At 39.5% G+C, this 22855-nt stretch overlaps 1 protein-coding gene across 1 annotated transcript in view; it reads right to left on the reverse strand.

Moving 5' to 3' along the window:
• Positions 1 to 21777, reverse strand: part of LOC135417444 (von Willebrand factor D and EGF domain-containing protein-like) — a 177783-nt gene extending 156006 nt beyond the window's left edge. Inside the window, exon 1 of the mRNA XM_064661620.1 lies at positions 21248 to 21777. Coding sequence (XP_064517690.1) covers positions 21248 to 21344 — 97 coding nt within the window. The 5' untranslated portion in view covers positions 21345 to 21777. The remainder of the gene's footprint in view (positions 1 to 21247) is intronic.
• Between the last annotated feature and the right edge of the window lie 1078 nt (positions 21778 to 22855).

The following is a 22855-nucleotide window of genomic DNA, read 5'->3' on the forward strand; positions in this document are numbered from 1 at the left end:
GTTAATCTCTTGCTGGGGTGTGTGTGAACACTTTCCTACTGCACATATTTCTCGAGCAAACAAATATAAGTGGCAAAGGAAAGGATGTCGTTCCTTGACACAGTTGTTCTCCTGACACTTCACACAGTGAAATACACTCCAATTTCCCAACAGAGCGAAACTGAAATTATGAAGCAAAAGATTGACTGAAATGGATGACAGTGTTTAAAAAATGTTAGCTGGTATTGATGTTTTGGAGGAAAAAAAAAGTACTCCGAGAACGCTGCCCCGAGGAGGTGATTGATACGGCTGCCACGGGGGCCTGTGTCGTGCTGGATAAGTCGCTCCAGCCATGTCAGAGGTGATCATTACTTCTATGCTCCTTGTTTTCTGGGTGCCTGACTGACGACCCCGATATGCAGAAATATGAGGCACTTAAAGCTCAGCTGCTCCTGAAATCTCGATGTCGGAGCCGGCTGTGAGCTTTCTGATGAAAAATTCCTCTGTTGGAAAATGTTGACTCGCCACAGCTGAGATTTTCACAGAGTGTATTTTTCCATTGAAGTTTTCGTTGTGTGATTTCTTAGTACAGAATTGCTGGAGGGAAGAAAGGGAGAAAAGAAAATGGAGAAAACTCTGCACTTTGGAATAATCAAAGCACATGAGAAACCACAAAATGAGAGGCTTGGGCTCTGCTCTGGGTCTTCCCAAGCAAAATTTCCCAAATTAATGTCACTGTCTCCTGGGCTGATAGTTGTTAGGGGGTTGGGGTGGGGAGGGAGAGGAAGGAAAAAGGGGTCTTTCTCCTTTCACTCTTTTTCTAAGTGCTTTTACTAAACATTTCAAAGGAATTTTGCTTCATTGCAGTATGAAAGAATGGAAAAAAAGTCTCTGTACTTTTCACGAAATGGAAGAGCAGCTCCGTGCCTGGTTCTGCTTTGGGTTCAGAGTTCAGACACCTCAGCAGTTGGGACACTTTCAGCCCCATTTCCCTGTCTCTGCAACCATTAACTTGTTGTCCTGGAGATGTTGTTGAAGACAGGATATACCAAACCTCGCACTTGCCTCTTACTCGCTAGACAAGTAATGCTGTAAGAGAAGAAAATTGACTCATGTGGTACAATTGGCTCATAATAATCCACACCAGCTTTTTCCAATCACCTAATTTTCACCTTTTCTGAGACAGGATTTAGTCTTGCTAAGCCATGCACCTGGGGGATTTGCCTATCTCTTTCTAGCTCCAGGTGAAGGGAGTTTTGTTGACATTGATTTCCCCAGCAGTGTCCCACCACTTAACTCATGGCTAAATTCTTCTTTCTCTACTATCTGTGGATATGGGGAATAGGCAACTGTTGCCTTCTCTGCTCCCCATAATAGAAGACTAAACACATCCTGTTTCAATGCTCTTTTCTCTAAGGTAAGCCTATTTCTTTTTTACTTTCCTTTTAGGTCACGTTTCCAAGGTCCTAGTTAGCATTTCTGCTCCTTTTCTGAACTGCCTTTAATTCATCCAGCTTTATTTCAGGAGGATGATCAAAATTATTCACAGTACTCCAGCTGTGGCCTCTCAGATCCATGTGCACAGGTCTAATGAGTTGCTGTGCTTTATGTGCACTACCCTCAGTAACAAATTTCATTCTTAATTTTTCCTAATAATTCTGCAAGTTGCAGATCATTAGGAACCTGCATGGAAGGCAGTCTGGCTGGTTTGTGGGTTCTCAAAACATCCTTTTTTTTCCCCATTTTTTTGTTGTTAACCACCAAATTTTTGCCTCTGTTTTTGCCCTTTGAGTCTCAGAGGTTCTTCATTAGTTTTTGAAGGCAACTTTTAATGATTCAAGTAATGACTTGGCTGTTGCTCAAAGTGGATTCAACAGTTACTGACAACCAGGATATATCGATTTTTAGCTCTTTCCTTTTTTTGTACCTTGTGTTCCTATTATCATTTTGAAATTAACTGTGCTAAATATCCGATTGTAATGAAATGTCTCTGAGAAGAAAGAAGCAACAAAGAAGCAACTGGATCTGTATTCCTATGTAATTTTACCTGCTCTCCTTTCCCGTTAATGGACCTGCACTACTTTCCTTTGCCTTGATAACATTGATATTATTTGCCCTATACCCCACAAAGGTTGTGAAAGTAAATTAATGACTGCAAATTAAGCACCCAGTTAGTATAATAAAGAAGGAAAAAGCCTATCAGGAAACAAATGGCATTTCCAAGATGGGATTTGCTACTTTGAGCAATACATGCATTAAAGCCACATGCTCACAAGTAAGAATGACATGAAATAGTGGCTCACTGCTCTGTCATGGAGTGCCATCTATTCTGGGCACTGAAGGAAGCACCATTCCTTGAGGAAATCAGTGAGCTTCCCATCATAACTTCATGTGTTGATAGATGGAAAGTGAAATATTTGCTCTGGCCCCAGTGCTGGGTAGTGTCCTGTCAGGTTCTTCAAAGCACTGAATGCTTCCTTGCCTTGGAAGAAGTTAGATCTTTCACTCCTATCTGGGATTGTAACTTGCACTGTTACTGTTCTCTGCTTTTGTAGTTCCTTATCCATAGGGGGACAGTGATTACATATATTTATAGAAATTTCTACTGCTGTAGTGTCTGATGACTGTATTATTGTACCAGGAAGTCCTGCTGTATTCTGGGAACATTTGGAGATGGTACCTGTGACTTGCACAACTCTTTGTGAGCATGTGCAACAATGTGAATTGTAAATGGAATTCATTCTGCAGTGAAGTCAGGCCTCAGGCCAAAACAGCACCATAAAAATCTGAATGGCACCTTATAAAGGTGACCAGCAAGTCATCTTTGCCAGCTTTCTGTTCCCCCAACATATTTCCTTGAGTTTGCTGGGGACCAAATGACACCCTGATGTGATGTGAACCCCAGCAGTCTCTGCACCAAACTGCAGAAGTTTGTAATGACTCTTTATGGATCATTCTTCCTTGGAGAGCGCTACAGTGCTGATACTCTGGCTGCCCCATAGCTCATATGACCATCTGTTTTGTGATTTGTGTCTTGTTCTACTCAGAAGGAACAAATTAAAGTAGGCTGTGTTGTCTTTGTAGCAACTGAGATTTTCTTCAGTAAGGATATACTTACCTTGTGGCTTGCAGCAAAATTAAGATCTTATTCTCTGCCGAAGAGGTGTGAACAATCACCAGAGTGAGTCCAGTCTTGACCTTGTTTTTGTCCCAAATACTTTTTTTTTTTTGTTCTGTTGTCCAGTCTGGCTGCTGGGGATTTGACTCACAGGCTGTCATCTGACCTTTCTGCCCACTACTGTAAAATTAATTAAACATGCTTTTCTTCATGCATGCTCACTAAACAGACTGTCCATTCCAGCACTAGTTAGTACAGCATTCACATCAATATTAACAGGAATTATCTGAATTTGGGGTATGAAAATATTGCACTCTACCTGCTGTACAAGGCAGCTCATTGTACATCCTCTCCATGTCCTATATGTGTAGCCTTTTGTCTCCTGTGTCCTTTTGACTTAATTTTAGTTTGCCCTCTTCTTTCACCTCCATTACTGTGTTATACATGGGCAGTTGCCTATGTGACTTAATCATATCAGCCTCCTCCTGCTGTTTTACTTCAATCATCTCCAACCTTTCTCCACTGAACTGACAAAGGTACTTTCTCCTGCACTATGGAAAACATGATCTAAAACAATATGACAGTGTTAGAGTTCTGCATGCATATTTTCAATAACATCCCATGTAACCAGTCACCTGGCTGGGCTCTTTTAATGAAATCACCCTTGTTATCAGCCTGGTTTCATTCAGTTCTCACAGAGGGATTGCTCACAGCATGAGTCATGCCAGACATTTCAGTATCTCTCTCAGGAAGACGGGTAAAGATAATAAGAAAGGTCTAAAAGCAGCAAAATCTTTGGAAATACAACATTTAAGAGCAGTGATGCTGCTGATAATTTTCAGCCATTTTGCGGAACATTAAGGAAGAAACCAACCAAACCCCAAAAGTAACATTAGTTCGTTAGTGCTTTTGTATTTCTCCCCACCACATTTGCTTGCATCATTATGTAACTATGAGGGTTCCAATTTTTTTTTTTTTTTCATTTTAAGGTCTTCTGCTCTTTCAACTTTCTTCTCCAAAGAGTAACAGAAAGCTCAGCAGGGCAAGCACAGTCGTTCATCTAATGATGTAAGGCTGGGGACAAGCCCTCTGCCACAGCTCCTGGGAGATGGTGCTGAGGGGTGCAGGGAATGTGCCCTCTTGCTGCCACCCTTTGGGACAAGGGTGAACAGTGGAACCTCTGTCAAGGGAGGTGCTGTCTCATATCAGGCCCCTCCCCTCTGAATAAGAAACAGAACTCTATCACATGCACACAAGTGTATGCTGAGATCTTCTGTTGGGCTTTGCCTACGTTTCCCTTCTGAAAAGTATATTTTTTTTTGCAAAGTCAATTGGCAATATCTACATCATTATGAAGCTTTCCTGGCAATGCATCTGCTGATTGATGGCTGTGAAAATGCAACATATTTCGTTTTCTTTTTCTAGACGTGAAGCCAGCTGCTAATGGCTTTCCCAGGGTGAAGCTGGCAGCTGCGGGATCAGGTCTCAAGGCTCTAAAATGTACATTTTCAGGAGAGCCACCTGGGCTTTTGGCTGTTTCATTAGTGGCCATTACTGCTCGTAAGAGAGGATCTAAGCAAAATGGGTGCTGAGCCTGGCTGTAAATTCTGGGCTTTGATTTGGGAAACTACAGTCATTAATGTCAGATGGAAGTGATCTCAATGATCTCGAAATCTTTCTGCGTGCAATTAAAACTTCCATCGCCTGTTTCCAAAAACATATTAAGTCCCACAGTCTATCAGTTGATGTTTATTTAGTATTATTCATCTGCATCTTCAAGTCAAATACAGAAACTAATGCGTAAGTAGTACCCTTTTCATGTTAATTGTGAGTGCTTGCTGAGGACTGAAATAAAGCGTGAATGCCAGAGCATCATTAGTCTGAGATGAGACTGTGGCTCTCTGCAGACACCAGACAGCAATAGGTAATCTTCTCCTACAAGTCTTGAATAAAATTGTTATCTAATTCACTCTAGAAAAAGGCTGTTTGATTCCAACATGTTTATATTTTGTCCAATTTCATACACAGCAAGGTGTAGGGGACTGCGGTGGCTGCCAAGGCCACCCAGGCTATGGAATTTCTGTCCTGCTGCTTCAAGCCCCATGAAGCACCTTCTTTTTTAATAAAATCCCTCCTGAATAGTGAAGAATGAGGTAGGATTCGTCCCTTCTAGATGTGTAGATGGCATGTTCCTCTGATAGGTTGTGGCAGAAAATCCTCATGAGCTTTGGCACTGCTGAGTGTTACTACCTAAGCTGATTTTTAACAAGGCAGGCTGGATGTCTTATCTTTCCTAGAGGAAGATAGACTCACCAGGATGCCTGGGAAAAAAAAAAAAGGCAGAGCTGTGAAGAGATTCCCCATCAGTTTTGCCAGCTGCTGTCAGGCAGGAAGCAGGAGGATCTGCATTTACATCTACATTTTGTGGAGTGTTTCACAACTTAAATGGGAAAGAGCAAGGCAGAAATAATCGTTTCTATTGGAATTCCTGAGACCAGCAAGAGGATTTTGTAATCACACAAAGTCACGCAAGCACAAATTTTGCATTGTTGGCCACTGACAGAAAATTGACCTTGACGTGCATTTTAACAATTTTAAACAGGAGTGAGGTTCCATGAGCAGAAATACTGTAAACCAGAACCTTCCTTCCAGGCAGGAAAGTCCTGATAGCTTGATTTCTAATCTAAATTATCAACAAAAAGCATGTATTATTCCTAAGTGGCTGAAAAGTGGGCACAGATTGTACATCCCTTTCTCCTGTGAGGCTCTGGTGGGTTGAATTCTCTCTCCTCAGCTTGTGCCACAGAGGCTTTAGATAAGGAGCTGGTGAAGAATAGCTGAACGCTGAAAGCTATTATCCCTAAAGACTGATATTTACTGGATTCCTGCTTTTTACTTTTCTAGCTGAGTCACAGAATTTCCTTTGTTGCTGCACATTCGTTTTCCTCCTTTTTATCACAAATACCATTGAATTGAGTATGCATAGGTCTTATATACTGTTATCTAGAATTATCTCCAAAACCCCTTTTAAGTCCTGTTCACATACAAATGAGACTTGAGCACTTCCAGGGCAGAGCACTACATTAGCAAGCCCAAGATTTAACAATAGAATTGGGTCAATAAAAGAAGGATATACTATCTGATCACAAGGTGACTGTTTCCACTGCAATATGAAAAGCTGCTTTCAGTGCTGAAAATACAGTAGAGCAGCAGATAAATTAGTGCCACTGTACAGAGCTCATTTGGATCCCTGTGTACGTGTTCTGATTTGAGCAAGCAGAAGGAATGACTATTAGGATAATCAGGAGAGTAAAGAGTTTGCTTTTAAAGTACAGATTAAAACTAATTTGCTTAGCCTAGCAAAATGGAGAGGATGCACTTTGTATGTACAAAGCAGGAAAGGGAACTCCAGGCTAAGGGAGAATGTTGTGAAAACATCTGCTTAAAAGCAACATCTATGAACATATTTGGGGTGGAAAATAGGGAATTTCTACCTTTTGAAAGGTAAAGGCCTAGGTGATTCGAGACAAATATCTTTTTTACGAGATGGATTAGATAGCTGCCTCTGTAGCAAGGAACTTGGAATAAGCAAGAGCAATTGTACGATTTGTACAGGAGGGGCTTTTATCATGTGGCTGAGAGAGCTCTGCATGGTGCCATTTGGAAAATCCTCTTTCCAGTCCATCTTCTCAGACGGACTGGAACGGACAAGTCTGTCATACCACCCCCTTTCTCTTGTGGATATAATACCTGAAAATCCTGCTGGAGACCGAAAATGCGCACGATGCCTGGAATCTACCCCTCAACTTACTTGGGAATATTTGATGAAAGGAAAATATCTGCATATTACCATAGCTACTGCAGCAGCAAAACTGGAAGGTTCTGGATCAGGGGATGAGAGAGCTCTGAAAGTTTTGAAATGTTATTCTTGCCCTCTTTCACTGCAGATTTGATTAAATGCTTACAGGGCATATTATTGTTTATAATATTTCACTTTTTTGATGCAAAAATTTTGAAACCTGTTATCTATTTTGTTATTTTCTCATTAATTATTGAATTACCATTGGGAGAGGTTTATACATTCACCATTTTACCATAAATATCCTGGATTATAAAAATGTTTGATTTGTAGACTCTTGCTGGGAATAAATTGAGTTAGATTTATGACACTTATGGCCTGTTCTTCCTCTGTTCTTTAGAGGGTTTCGTGAATGTGCAATGAGAGCTCTTATTTCTTATTATGGAATTTTATAGCCACCATGTAACTGGGTTAATATAAGAAGTATAAATAAGGATATGCATTTGCCTGTGAGATGTTTTAATATGGAGAAGAGCATCTGAACTTCAAAAAATATGAACTGAAGTACAAACTGTATATCTTACTCTGTAAATAGGAAGAGAAACCATTCCAAGTGCTGAAAAAAGAATGGAGTGTGTGGGGATTGTCCCCTAGGAAAAGTAAAAAAGCCATTGGATTTTTCTTTTTCTTCTTAACCCATTGTGCTCTACTCTGTCACTACATTTTAGCAAACATCCTGAAGTCCTGCAATTGCTCCCTCTCACCTGCTGGTCTCCTGCAAAGGCTTTCATAAAGTGAAAGGAAAGGCATTGAAAGCAAGAGAAGTTGGAAAGGTGTAACAGCTGGGATACTTTGCCTTCCAATAGTTCCTCTTCTCTTTGTCTACAGGAACCTGGGTGATGCTAGTTCATGTAGACTGAGACAATAACTGCATCCTGCTTTTAAAAGAACTAAAAATTGACACACAGAAAAATACTCTGTTAATTGAAAAATACAGGCTAAATCCTGTGATTCTCTCTCCTATGCATGAGCAAAAAGTAATCTTCATTCATCCCTGTGCCATGTTCTTATCCTTTACATATTTCACTGCTATTTTAATAGCATTAAGTCCACAAGGATGCAAGCCATGTCCATGAACACAAAGGAAGGGAAGGCAGGAGGCTGCTGCCAGCAGAGGAGGATGGAGCCAGCACAGCTGTGCCGAGAGAGATAGCAACTGGAAAGGACTGAGGTGGCCACCAAAAGGGAGAACAGCTGGAAAACCAAAAAAGGAGGCACACACAAAACTGTCTTAAATGAGAGAAGCAGGTGTTGGGTCTGGAGAGGTGAGATTGTCTGGCAGGCTGCAGGAGCCCTCAGCAAGGGAGGACCCTGGGAAAGGAGCAGTAACAGGAGATAGGAAGGAGAAGGGGGAGTTTGTGCTTCACACAGGTTGGGGGAGTTACCTTTCTAGCAGCTCTGCAGCATTTGGCCTGCAGTACTAAAAAGCCACAAGGAAGGGGTTTGGCACAATGGATTTTTTTTTCCCCCCTTCAAAGCAGAAAGACATTTTGGAATACAGCTGCTACCAATGGGCCATTTCTGCTCTCAACCCTCCTGGGCAGATTCCCTTCTGTTGCTAACAGGATTTGCTGTAGGAATGGGATAGGGACAAGTTCACCATCAGGCTGAGTGTAAAGCTCAATATTTTGGAGTAGGGGTTCACTGCCCTTTGTACAATGCTATGGAGGAGAACCTTTTATTCTCTTTTTCAGAGTTAAAAGATCCATTTTCCTTTCGCCCTAAATGTGAGAGTGCAACAGGGATTCTAAGCACAATAGGCATTTTATTTAAAAGGTTAAAAATCACACTAATCTAGAGCAAAATGGAGATTTCCCACTGTTCCTCACTGCTGGCCCCATCTTTGCTGCTCTGGGGTATCAGATGGAGAGCCAGTAAGTTATGCTGTATTATGCTTTGCTGTGAAATCCAGTCAGATTAATGACTTTGGGGTCACTTGAGATTTACATAATTTATATCGATGACTTGCTGTTTAAAGTGTTTTACAAAATCAGGAAATAAATTGTAGGTTTTATAAAAATATCATAATTAAAAATTGACTCGTGCAAACCGTTGGTTTCAGGAACGTGGATGAAGTTCAAGTATGATGGATTGTTTTGCTCAATGAAAACTATAAAAAAATGAGGAGAGTCTTATGATAATAAAAAGCAGGTTTTTTAGGTGGTTACATTATCAGTCTTTATATTGAGCCAAATGCTGCTTGCATGTCTTGTGTGCATATTTTATTGACTTCATTGTGACCCACAGGGGAAGGACAGAAATATTTGCACTACTGTGAAGAAATATTGTCACGTTCAAAATCAAGACGTGTTCTTGAACCAAGTTTAAAACTTCAAAAGACAGAAATCACTTGTCTTAAATATATCTTTAACATGACTTAATCACTCCACTGTTTAGCAACCTGCAATAAATCTTTCTGCTATAAAAACAGAAGGGAAATTTTCTTGCCTATCCTCACATTAGTAATACAAATATTAGGATGGTGAATGTTATTTTCTCAGTAGTTTAGTTTAGGAGGAAAAAATGAAAAAGTATGCATAGGGGAGTCTGTGATATGTAAGGCTGGTCACAATGGTTTTTTTAAGGAAAATAAGTTTTAGGACAGCTGTTACAATGCACAAATGAGCCAAACTCTGCTCTCTGTTCTATCCCCAGTGAAAATCAGAGGAGTTGGACAGGACCAAGGATCTTGAATTTAACACGGTATTACAATGTTCATAACATGAGATCCCTGTGTTAAAAATTAGACACACTCTTCCATTTTATTTTGTATAAATAAACTCAACTGTTTGAGCAGGATACTGAAGCATGTAAAAGGACTGATAAAATCATCAGCTTCTACCATGCTGCAACAACTAGAGAGATGAATAGAAATGCTTTCCCACCCTCTTCCCCTGGAACCAGGGGAAAATATCCAAGCTCCAGCCGATGCCCAGAAAAGACTGATCAGGAGCTGGGTATGGGGAACAGCAGATGTTGAGATGGGGTGGGCTCTGGGCAGGGTGAGAGGGAAGCAGGGTCCTAGGATGGGTATAGATGGCACAACAGCACCAAAACATCCTGTTACAATTCCTGACTCAAGCGGAATGAATCAGGCACACAAATGTCTCTTATTTGTATGAGATGTACTGTGCGATGGCAGAGGCTGGGCAGTGATAGCTGGAGGCTTGTTCTTTTTAATTTAAACCTTTCCTGTAATGCAGAAGTCTGTGCACAGCAAGGAGCACTCTCTCATGATGGAATAACACGTTCAACAAGCTACACCTCACGGTCATAGGGTAGAATGGTCTGGCCGACAGGAGAGAGACACCCTTCTGATGCACCTTCATGAAGCGAGTTTGAAATGAGTTTTGTTCTGTATGCCACACAGCTATGATGATAAAAATTAAATTCTTCTTAATGGATGCTTTTTCTGTCGTTTTGAATCCCAGTTCTGGTTTGTTTCACCGTCTTACCTCACTGAGAGGCCAAAGAGAAGCCAAAACAGGAAGGGAGTTACTGTGAATAACAAAACTGAGAGTATGAGGAAAAAGGGCAAACGTGAAGAGATATGTGTAAGGCTTCTTGATGGTAAGCACGTCATGTAAGTGGTACCTTAAACCCAAGAGGCTGATTTTAGGCAGTGGCTGTCCTACAAAGGCTCTTCTACTTGGTGCTGTCACTGCCAGCTTGCAAGTTTTTCTCCACAGTTTCACTTGGGTTTCAAATCAACAACTGCATGCTGATAAGTTTTCTGGGCCTTTATTTCCCAGATCTCTGAATTATGGGCTAGTGGAAAAAAAATCACATAGATAAAATCTTCCAGATGCCTTATCTGTGTTTCAGAAATAAATAAGTTGTTGGGTTTACTCTTGAACTCTCTCACAAAATGCATCACTAGGGGTCACCAGAAAGAAGCAAAACTTTGTTTTTTAATCTGGAATGCTTATGAATTTATATAGTGTTTTTCAGCTAATCTTTTAGAGGGGATAATTTAGTTTTCAAAAACCATGACAAATTATTTTTCTACAGACAACAGGTATTTCCTGCTAATGAAAATGTCATTATAGAAGGCCCATGTTAAAAAGAAAAAAAAAAAAAAGGCTTATGTGCAATTTCTCACTCCCATAATTGCATGCTGATACTGAATAGACACTGTGATTTGAAATTTTACTCCAAGTTAAAATAAGGTGCTTGCCTTTCTGTTTTGGTAACCTGTGTCAGAATGCCGGCTAATATAGCAGTCTGAATTTTAATTTTTCAGCTGGGCTTTAATAAAGCAGTAATAACTTGGTTTGGGTAAAAATTTACTGCTGTATCTTTAAGCTCATAAATGTAGAGATATCAGTTACAGCTTTTTCAGAATTTTCCAGTTCTATGCTTACAAATCCTTGAAAATATATCACATGAGGAGATGAGGAATTTATCCAAGGATGCTTGAAAGGACGGTTTTCTCAGATAGAAAGAAGAATATTTTGGTATACTTTGGGAAAAAAGAGCAAAGGTAGCATAGGTGGAGTTCAGTGGGGATTTGAGGAAGAATTTGGCTCAGCACTGTTTTATTCTTTTATTCATTCTTAGTGCTGAGCAAAGGCAAATTTTCCTGTGTTTAGCTAATAGTCAGTTTGGCTTTAACAAAAAGTGAGAACAAGTCAAGAAACACATCACTTACATATATATTTCTACATTTTGGCAGTTGCTTGATGCCTGTCACAGGACAGGCCAGTGTCTTGTGGGGTTGTTTGTGCATAGTGAGATCAGAGACCTGCCTGTGCCCAGCAACCCGCACAGCCCGTGCTCCTGCCAGTGCACATTCATGCATAGTCTTCCATGCTTTGTCTTGTCCTCTTTCAATTTGGGTAGAACTGATATTCTTCCCCCCTCCCTTCTTGAATGTATATATTTTATAGCTAATGAAAAAGCCCAGGAAATATAACTGTCTCTCGTATTGATTTTGCTTTTATGTAGTGCCTTTTCCCCAAACGGATGCCAGAAGGCACTCTTAAAATCAAACTATATAGAACAATAATTTCTACCAGAATGGAAAAACATGGCAGCAGCTTAACAGAGCACTTTAGTGCTAGGCAACACTTTAAGAAATGAAGGTGGCTTTAAAGAGCAGGAATAAGCTCGTGGCCTTGAGGAAGTTATTGGATATGAGTATGGAGCAAGATCCAGAGCAGCCTTTCTCACCACCAGTTGCCTGCACTGGATGTACGGAATATATTGCCAGTACCTTGCTCAAACCATCTGATAATAGAGAATGGGTGTTTTCAAGCATATCTTAGAGGCTGAAATATTATTTAACTTGTGAGGGCTCTTAAGATGTCAGATTTCAGTTCATGAAGCACAGAGCACCCAGGTCTTCACACAGAATTTACTCAAGTATAACCATACAGCCCTGTTTGGCTGTGTGCCAATGGGGACCTCCTACCCCGGCTCCAGGGCCCTTTTTCAGTACCTCAAAAATTAAGGAGTCCCTTGCCTTTAGTAAAACTATGATTTTTGTAAATAAAAAACTAATTTCACTTTATCCTCTTTTCTTTATGCAAAATATCCCTAATGGCCTCCCTTAAGAATAAAACAATAAGGGATACAGGACACTCCACGGCTTTCTTTTGGAAGAAAAGGATCTTTGATTAAAAGAACATTTGAAAATCAGTGTATTAGGACATTGTTTCTCAACCACAAATTAACATGAATCACTCCTTTACAAATTGTTGGGGACTCTTAAACAAGTATCATTACTGATACTGGAATTTACTGCCCCCTTTATTCAGCTTGTTTGTTCTTCTAAAAAATGTATACTTGGGTTAGAGTTGGTCAGGAATTTTGAGTGTTGATTATTTTATATGCTGTTAATGAAACTTTTCACAGAAATTTGAAAGTTTTGAGAAGACCTGTATTCCTTTGTTGGTGCAGGGTTTGTATTAGGAAGGGAGAAATTTGGAGGCTTGTGCACTGGAACATAAGGTTTTGACCAAAATAACGTGTATTGATCAATTGAATGATAATCTTCTCATCTAACTGTACTGGGATTCCTTTATTTTTTATAAATAACATTAGGCCATAGAGTGAATGAAGCTGCTGTCCATCACAGGTATTTATACCTTTACAGGGGATGAATACATGGGACTGACACTGAAGTCTTCATTTCAAGATGTATTTAATTACTAATAGAAAGTGAAATAGTTCAAATAAGAGATGTAAAGATATTCTTCCTGGCATAATCGATAGACCAGTTCTGAGGGCACTTGTCTGTGACAGAAGAGATTGATCTGGCTCCACTGTCCTAAAGCACAACATCTTTCCTGTCAGTAGTGATTAACAAAATACCAGAATATCAGTTAGCACTTTGGTTTTTTTCCTGGTTATATCTCAGTGGAAAAGTAAATTTTTAACTGTTTTCAATTGTTAAAGCAATCATAGAGAAGAAAACCTTCCTGTGTGGATCAACAGCAGTTACTCAGCGTGGAGTAGGATATCTTTGGGAAGTCATATAGTCTATAAACTGTTATGCGGATAATCACAGTGAGGAGATGGGTTGTAACAGCAGCGATGGAATTCAGAGGCAAAAATCCAGTGCACTGGGTGGATTTGTGTGGTGAATTTTTTGGTACAACCATAATTTTTCTCATAGTATTTCTGCAGCACTAATTGCAGGAATAATTACATGAAGCAGTGATAACTGTGGTGGCCAAAGTGATGCTTCCTGTGCTTACATACACACGTGGCCACCTGTTCTGCCTTTTACAGGATTGTAACATTTTAGTGTTATACTCCATTTAGCCACGTTGAAAGAAACATGAAGTTATCTGCTCAAGAGTCATAAAAAAAATAATCTGATGCCAATACAAAACCCAGACTTTGGGAGACAGCTCCTTTTCCAGCTAATCATTGTGTATGCGAGTAGTATTTAGAGTCTCTGCCACCAGTTTTTCTGAGCAGTAAAGATGCTTTTTCCTCATTCCAGAGGTTTTTTTGTCCTTGTGAGTGTTTCTGTGCCAGGGTCCTTGGCAGCAGCATGGGGCTGACCAAGTACAGCTCCCCTCACATCCTTCCAGCACCTAATGAGGATGCTTGGTATTCTCGGGAGACAAGCTGCAAGCTCAGACCTAAGACAGAAGATGAAGTTGTTTGGAAACAGCAGATGAATAATATTGTCAGAGGCATTTTAATGAGAAAAAGTGTCTCCACACCCATGCAGAGTACAGGTAATAGCAAACAGAAAAATGAATATTAGGGGATAACAAACGTTAGGAGGCAGCAGGAATGACTGTGGGTGATTTTCCTGACTAAGGTATCAGTTATTGGGAAAATGTGAAGCAGAAGCAAAGGACTGAGGGTGGGCAGTAAATTTATGATTTATGTCAAAACTATTTGTATTGCAAGGCAAGAATCATGTCAAGAGGAGAAAATAGTCATAAAATTCCTCTGGGAGATGCATAGCTTGTGCTGGGATCATAGTCTGCAACCTGGATCCAGCTGTCCTGAAGCACACCAGTATCTTTAATCCTAATGCCCTCACACAGGCACATGCCAGGGACAGGGATTAAACCTCATCCTTCCAAATCCAAGCCTGAGAGCTTCCACATGGTCACAGTCTTTGCCAATTATACCTTAAGGGTATACCAAACCTTCCTTCCTCTGAGGTGTGTTGCAGTGGGCAGGACACCCCTGGTGCTCTGCAGGGATGTATATGGGGTGTGGGCACAAATGAGTCCTGTCTGCTGCTGTTTGGGCAGATTTTGACCCCCAGGTCATGACTGGTACTTCCATGCAAGGAGGGGAGGATGAACAAAATGCATCTTTGCTCCAGACTGAGAATGCTGTGAGCTACTCCAGCTTTCCCAGCATACCTGTTCACAATAATCTTTTACAAGATCAATTGAAACAACAAGACTAGACAAAAGACTGAAAATCATTTGAAATGGGAGGATTGATATATTCAATAATTATGAGTGAGACTTTTAAAGGATATTATAGGAGAAAAGAAGCCCAAATACTTCAGGAATATTGTGGGGTGTGGATGTCTGAGTCCCACTGGCACTTAGAAGACTCTGTTGGAGCCAAAAACTTCTAGTTATGGGGTAGCTGAGGGAAAAGGATAGATTTCTTTTACCTTTATTTTTATTCTGCTTTATACACATTCAGAAAATTGAATGTCCACATATTTTAGCACTTGAAGAATGAGTTGTAAGTACAATGGGGTAGGAAATAGCCTTCTCTTAATTTTCCTTGTATTTCTTGCAAAAGAGAAACTAGGAATTAATTAGATTTCACCCTGTTTATGTCTTTGTTGCTAGCTCTAATCTTAACATCTAATAGCAGAACAGAGCAAATGGCTCAGGGAATTTTTATATATATTTTTTCTCTAGTCCATTAAGAAGAGAGCTGATGAAAAGGTAGCCTGAGTGAATCAAAGTATCTATGCTCTGTTATTGAGGGAGGCTGAGTCACAGTCAACTAGTTTTATAGCATGCCCATAGTTGATTGTAAAGTAAATAATTGGAGGAAAGGGACAGAGAATGTGATTAAAGTAATCTCTGAAAGATGTTTGTGGATCTCTCTGTTCTGGTAGCTGGACCAGATCAACAAAAAACACATCTGATGAATGAAGTTTAATAATGTTAATTCTAAATAGATTTTTAATTACAAAGTTATGAATAACAAAACATTAGCTTAGCTATTAAATAAGCTACTGGCTGAATTTTATCTTCTCTTGCTTTTCATACAGGTCTGTAGAAAATCAGTGAGATAAAATTCCATGAAAACTTTTCATGACAGTCAAACATCAGCAAAATACAATTTTCAATGGAGATGAGAAGGAAGCAGGTGTTGACATAAAATATGTTCCTCTCTGTAAAGAAATTGTCTAGTTCTGATCCCAAATAATTTTCCACATTTACCATTAAACTCATTAGAGAGCTATTCAGGAACTTCTGAGAACACTCATCCCCCAGATTTTTTTTTTCTGCAAGACTTCTGCCTTCTGAGGCAAATTGAACATAACTTGATCAGCCATTTAAAAAATTGAGAGAAAGTAAAAGTGTGAGTCCAGGATGGGAAATGTTATGCTTCTTCTTAGTAGCATAAGGAGGAGGAAATTTGAGGTATCCGCCAGTTCATGGAAAATGCAAGAGCTACTGAGCTGATGAGGCATTAGTGAGATACCACATGAGGAGGCCTTTACTGAAACAGTCAACACAAAACTGTCAAGAGACAGTTGAGTTGTAAAATGCTCCAGCTACCACAGGAGATGCATTACATTACTGTGGTATGCAGATAAATTGCTACCCAGCTCATGGAAGCTGCTTTGTGAAAAAAGTAGGGGAATAAGTAAACTCTGTTTCAATCGATGAATTAATATAAAACCTGCAAAAGGAGCAGAGCAGACTGCTACAATCCCTCAGCTATATTAGGCAATCAATTTTTTTTTCCTTTCAATATGTAGAATATTCCCTTGCGGCTCCCCGTGGATGCCATGCAGTGTGAACACAGCAATCAAAGTAATAGACGTCAGAGTAATCAAAATAAGATGTGTCAGAAAGAAGCAAATGAGTACATACTCTCATTAAGTAAATCTCCTAAGAGCTTAACACAGAAAACTCTTCCCAGAAAAGCTGTACAAACAATTGCATGCACTAACACATGGGTTTATTGGTGTTTCAAAGTCAGATAAAAATATTCTTCAATCTAATCCATGTTTTTCAGATTTCACCACAAATAATCTCTACCTAAGGCAAAACACATAGTGTAGCTGCCACAATGACATTAATAAAGGTCATAATTGAAGGTAAAATATAATTCTTTGAAGAAAACTTAACAATCATTAAACAAACAACACATGCTGCCAACACTTTTAAAGACAAAATCCATTTCTGCAGTGGATTGGGCATCAACAATGTCCAACACTAAACTTCAGTCTCTGAGGTGACAGGAAAGACACTTGACCCAGGGAGAAAGTAACCAAAAAGTCAGAACAAACCATCCAAGAGAACAAACTTGTAGACAAAATCAGACAAGGCAGTAATCTGGCTGCCCTGTGAGTTTTTTCAAACAAACTTTTCAAAGAAGTACAGCACAAACACAGTGAAAAACCAACAAAATGGTACTTCCACAATATTCCCAGCCTTTTGGAGGAGCCAGCCCAGATCACAAAAAAAAATGAAGGAAAGATATTTCCAAAACCAGAATTAATTTATTAGGCTACAGAAGTAGTTGAGGAAGAAGTAGGAACAATCAGAAAAGAAAATCTGGATCATTTCCCATTGAAATCAAAGGGGATTTGGGGAGAATTTCAAGTATTGGCCACATGTTAAGCAGCCTAAAATCCACCAAAACCACTTTGTGTCCCCTTGAGTTTGTGTGTAGCCATTTGACTTCAGAGTTTACAAGGAAGATGGAGAGAGGTTGAGCATTTTTATTACACTCAATTTCCTATATTGGCTTTTGTTCCAGTTATGAGCTGTGCTGCAGCTAATGGGGCTGGGTTGTGACTAACGAGGCCTCGGCACAGATCTCAGCTTCACCAAAGGATTTTGTGCATGACCTTGAGCCTCTTCACATCCCCATCCCATCTGTAAAACAAAATGATGATGCTTCCTCTCTGCAGAAATCTGTCTTGTCACCTTAGGAACAAACACTGATTTGTCTTGACTGCTCACAGTTCCTATCGATTGCAAAGGAACTTGGATGTGCACAATACTTCTTGAGATGTGGCATTTGGAGACAAAATAACTTTGAGGAACCGGAACATTAAAGGAAACATTTTGGCCATGAATGTCCTATACTCTTATGAGCAGTGTCTAACAAATTGATCCTCAATTTTAGCACAGCACAGGGTAATAAATAGCTGTTAAGAAGTTCAAACAGCTTACATGTTTGGCAGGTCAATGGGAAATAGGCAAATCTCTGAGAGAGGCAGGTGATGGGCAGCCCTCTCACACCAAACTTATTTTTTTAAGCAGGTATAACTTTAAAAACTATCATTAATTTTCATCAGAAATTAAAAGGCAAATGCTTAAGCAAAAAAAATGTTTCTCTGCCAAATTTCAAAGCCCTAAAATCTGATAGTGATGGACTGATACAGCTCAGGAGAGTCACAAACATATCACTGTAAGGTGAAAGATGTTCCCTCACCCCCAGACTGCAACAGCTCCTGATTTTTCCTTCTTTATGAATGAACTATCCCTGCATTAAGCACAACCCTGTTGTGCTTTTTCATGTGAAAAAAGAGTGGAACAAAAAAGTTACCAGCAAACAGAAATAATTGTAAAATGTCTGCTTCACTTTGAGATCACAAAATCAAATAAATTCAGATTTCAATCTTAGTTTAAAAAATAAAAACTAGCTTAATTTGGGCCAGTTACCTGATCTAGTGGATGGGATCCCTGCCCATGGGAGGGGTGTTGGAACTAGGTGATCTTTAAGGTCCCTTCCAACCAAAATTGTTCTGTGATTCTATGACAATTCCAGACAATGGGGTCATTGGAGTACTTGATATTGACACAATTTAAAGAAGAGAAAATAGAATATTAACTTGTAAACAAGATTTTATAATTAAAAATAATCCCAGCGTCATTTCCAAAGGCATGGGAATGTCCCTGACCAAACCCACTCATGACCTGAGAGCTTGATCCCTGCAAGTTGCTTCCAGGCCAGATACTGGGGATTCCCTGTGGTTGCTCACACTCCTGCTGTGCTGAGGGACACTGAGGGTGGAAGAAGCCCTGGGGTTCTGGGGGTTGCTGAGGACCTGGGTGACATGTCTGAGGTATGACCAAGGCATGGGAGAGTTTGTCATCTTGAAGCAGGTGGGAGAAGTCCTGAATAGTTTGAATTATTCCTTTTGAAATACTTATGGTGAAATGTTTCCCTAGGTCCAGCTTTCAGCATGGACAGTCCCTGGCACTCGAGTTTTAGAGCAGAAGCTCTCAGTGAGATCATGGGTTACTTGTGGGTAGCATACAAAGCAAACTACAGACTCTGATTTTCATTTCATTCTTCTATGGAAAGCAAGACCAGGGCTTATAAAATTGCAAGACATACTGAGTGATTTTTGCCATGCTAGACCATTCTCATTTACTTTCTTAAATCAAATTAAACTATTCAGATCATTGGAGAACACACTATCTTCCCATGCTGGCCGTAGGCACTTCACCTTCCCCTGACACCATCTTCTCTCTTCTCTTTCTTCACCTCTGGATATGCTTGAATATTTTCTTCTGAGTTTCAGAGTTGAGGGAAACCCACAGGACTGAACTTAGAAACAATTAATTGTATCTGATTTTACTATATACAGTAGTAGCTTCATCTTGTAGTGAAGCTCCAGTGGATTTTGTGAGCTTCAAGGATGCCTTTGCAGGAAACTCATATCTAAATTAAAACTTTTTCAATTGTACATTATGAAAAGGTTCCAGAGGGGATGGGAAGCAATTCCATCTCACTGGTGATGCTACAAGCAACTATCTATTCTAAGATAAATGTTTTTGTTTAAAACACCCCTGTAAAAATCTATTGTCTTTTTCTTTTGATTGACTTATTTACAGAATTTCATCTGAGAAGAGTCTGACAAGCTCTGTTTTGTGTCAGCCCTCCCACATCTATGATTCACTGAGTTGCTTTTGTCCCTGATGCTTTATTTAATCTTCTACCAGAGAGCATCTACGGATGTTGTTGTTGGTAACACTTTCATGTTTCTCAGTCATAGGAAATCATGTAAAAAGCCCAAATATTCAGAATATCCTCAGTCACAGGGAGGTTCATTACCTAAAATAAGACTGCAGAAGATGATAAAGCTCTTCCTTGGTCTTTAAAGGACTTTTTCATCTTCTCCCTCTTAACAAGGCATCTGCAAAAACCTCTTTGGTCAGATATCCCTTATTCACCACTAAATTCTTGTGGGATTAGTAGGTTTGTTAGAGTACAAAAGTAAACAGCATAAAGTAAACAGTTAATATCCTCATAACGTCACAACACAATCTGTCAGAATGTAAACTTTTTGAGCAGGTTCATTTATTTCAAGTTCACACTACAAAAAGAACCCACAACAACAAGCCTTATGAATCCTTCTTCATCACCTAAGAGACAGCACTTCTTAATTCTTGTTTTGTATTCCCAGTTTCATAAGGATGTCTATACATATTACCTTCAGTTACAAAAATACAGTGGCAAATACAGTTACTTAGTTACTGGGAGTTAAAAGGTCATTTCCCCTTGATGAAAAGCTTGTTCTATAGATAAGTAGCTGCTACCCTCCATAAAACTGGCAACCCTTCAAAAGGTTTCAGAAATTAAAGGCATTGTTTGAAGACAAAGGCGATAAGGTCATTTGCTTTGTGTTTAGTCCTGCAGAACTTTCTGGGTGACACTCTGATATCCAAGTGAAGAGGGCTTTAAATTGTTTTATCTTCATAGAGCTAATGAGTGCTGGCTGACAATCACTGTTAAGACTAGTTGGAACTCTACTAGAATTAAATTTTGTAAAATATTGCAACATTTTTCCATTAAGGGGGAGTGCCTCCCTGGAGTTTGCCAAAGCTGAATCCATAATCACTCACAGCACTGCACACTTGTCTGACTACTTTTCTCAGTTTCTTTTATTAACTCTGTTTTCACTAGTTGACTAATGTCTAACATGATTCTCAATGTATTCCTACAGGTAACTAATAAAGCTGTATAAACAAGCCACATATGTAAAATCTGTGTCCTCTTCGAACTCTATGCTAGAGTGTAACAAGCCTCACATTTCTTGTGTACAGTAGTAGAGAAATTACTCATGAACTTTTTATTGCCAGAGGCCGTATAGCTCTGTATTGTTATATGTGTAATTAACTAATCTATAATGTTGCTCTGATATATGGTGTATATAATTCTTTCCCAGATTGTTATTTTAAAGTGTTTTTTTTCTTTTATGGTTTATTTCACATACTCCATTTATGGGAAAATATTATATATACTCTTTAAATAGTTTGATTTTTTTTTTCCTAATAGTAAGTAAGAATTTTCATAGGTCTTTAATTTCTTTAAAAATAAAAAAAAAGTAAAAAAATAAAGTGAAAGTCCTGTTATGATCCAAATACATCATGTGCTGCAAGTATGCTTGGCTATCACTGTGCCCTTCTTCATTACCTTGGTTGTTTATTTTAACATTACTTCCATTCTATTTTGGAGGCTCTTTCTAATAATAGCCCTCTGTCACTCCAATCCACATTCAAAAATAAATCTAAGCAAGATCATCTCAGTTTAAAATACATAAGAACTCATCACTCGAATGACTGTCAAATAATTAAAAAGTACAAAATCCTTACCTAATGTGGCTGACTCAGCACTAATGGCCAGCAAGGGAATCCAACAGAGGTAGGCAACAAGTTGGAGATGCTGATGGAAAGGAAAGTGCTGCTGCATAGTGTCCAAGGCAGGTTTTATCCATGCATCTGCAGTTGCTTATAAGTTAACTTTTGAAGCCCTAAACTTTGCAGGAAAAGCCCATCAGCCTGCCTGCCTGCCTCAATTCTTTTTTTTTCTTTCTTTTGCTCTGTTCAATCCACTCTCTTGGAGAGGGTTTAATGTGTCATTAATCCCAGAATTTCCAAGAGGGAAGCCCTCCAGCCACACACAAACCACACTCACCCCCTCCCACACTCAAACAGAGCCCATGTGTCCCTGCAGCTGCTCCGGCTGCAGCTGCCGGGATTTACGCACCCGGTAACACACCCGCACACACAGGGGGCGAGGACAGCCTGTACCTCGGGGGTGGGAGGTGATCCTGCAGAAATTAGGGTTGTAAAACGTGCTTGCTTGCCAGGATTTTTAAAGCAGGCAGCACTAACTCCAGATTATTGCAGTCATATCTGGCATCATGTTTATGTGCGAGGATCCTGAAAAACGAGATGTGCATTTCAGAGCGTCGTCTCACCAGAGATAGTAACAGAACAAAAGACAAAAGCAAAATGCAGGGGAAGAATTCCATCACTCGTGTTGCCCAACCACATTTTTCTAAAGTTGGGTCTCATTGCAAAATGCCTTGTTGCTGCCACATGGGTCCTTTGTGCTACTTCCAGTCAGTGTGAACAGTTTATTGTACAACAATGCATAATACCATCTTAATGCCCAACCTGAGGATTTTGCTATCAAATCACATCCTATACTCTGATATTCATGGTGTTTTATTTAGAAAATTTTACATCTCCACCCACCGTTCAGTGTTTTCCATATCTGCCAGCACTCCTTTTCTTCGACTTGTCAAGTTTGATTGTGTCTGCTTGTTTAAGTGAGGATATTGTGAATTATCTGATAAGAGAGTACTATGCAAGACTGTAAACATTCCACACAAATCACTGTGAGGAGCATTTCATGGAAAAGCATACACAAAGCCATTAAAATGATTTTGCAGTACAGCCAAGGAGTTTAAAATGCTGTTCATTTGGCTTAACTACATCCCTCGAGGAGTTTTACCACTGGATTCCTTGAGGGAAATATAGGCTATTTAAGAAGAAACTTCTAAAACTTTTTTCTTAGTTTTGATTATAGATTTTGGAGTTGCAAAATCTGTAATCAGTCAGTCTCATTGGATCAGCCACCTCATAGGCCTGACTTGTAGCCCTTTGGGAGCCTCTGTGAGTCTTTCCATTGATTTTACTGATGTTTAGACTGTATTCTTTCAAGATCATTAAGAATCCAATATTTCTGACTTTTTTTTTTCATAAGACATGCCTGTCCATTTCTTGAGTACAAGCACATCCAATGAAAAAAATAATTTTGTTTTTATCAGCACCCAATTCCTATTTTTCTATGGCTTTCTCAGCTAATGCTTGAGCGTATTTGTGGCAGTTTCTACACAGTGATAGGGGTCCAACTTCTTTTGACTCTAAATTTTGGCCTAAAAGGCATAAGTCTGAAATCTGTCGAGGGTTGAG

The sequence above is a fragment of the Pseudopipra pipra genome, chromosome 7 (assembly GCF_036250125.1).
Source record: "Pseudopipra pipra isolate bDixPip1 chromosome 7, bDixPip1.hap1, whole genome shotgun sequence".
NCBI lineage: Eukaryota > Metazoa > Chordata > Aves > Passeriformes > Pipridae > Pseudopipra > Pseudopipra pipra.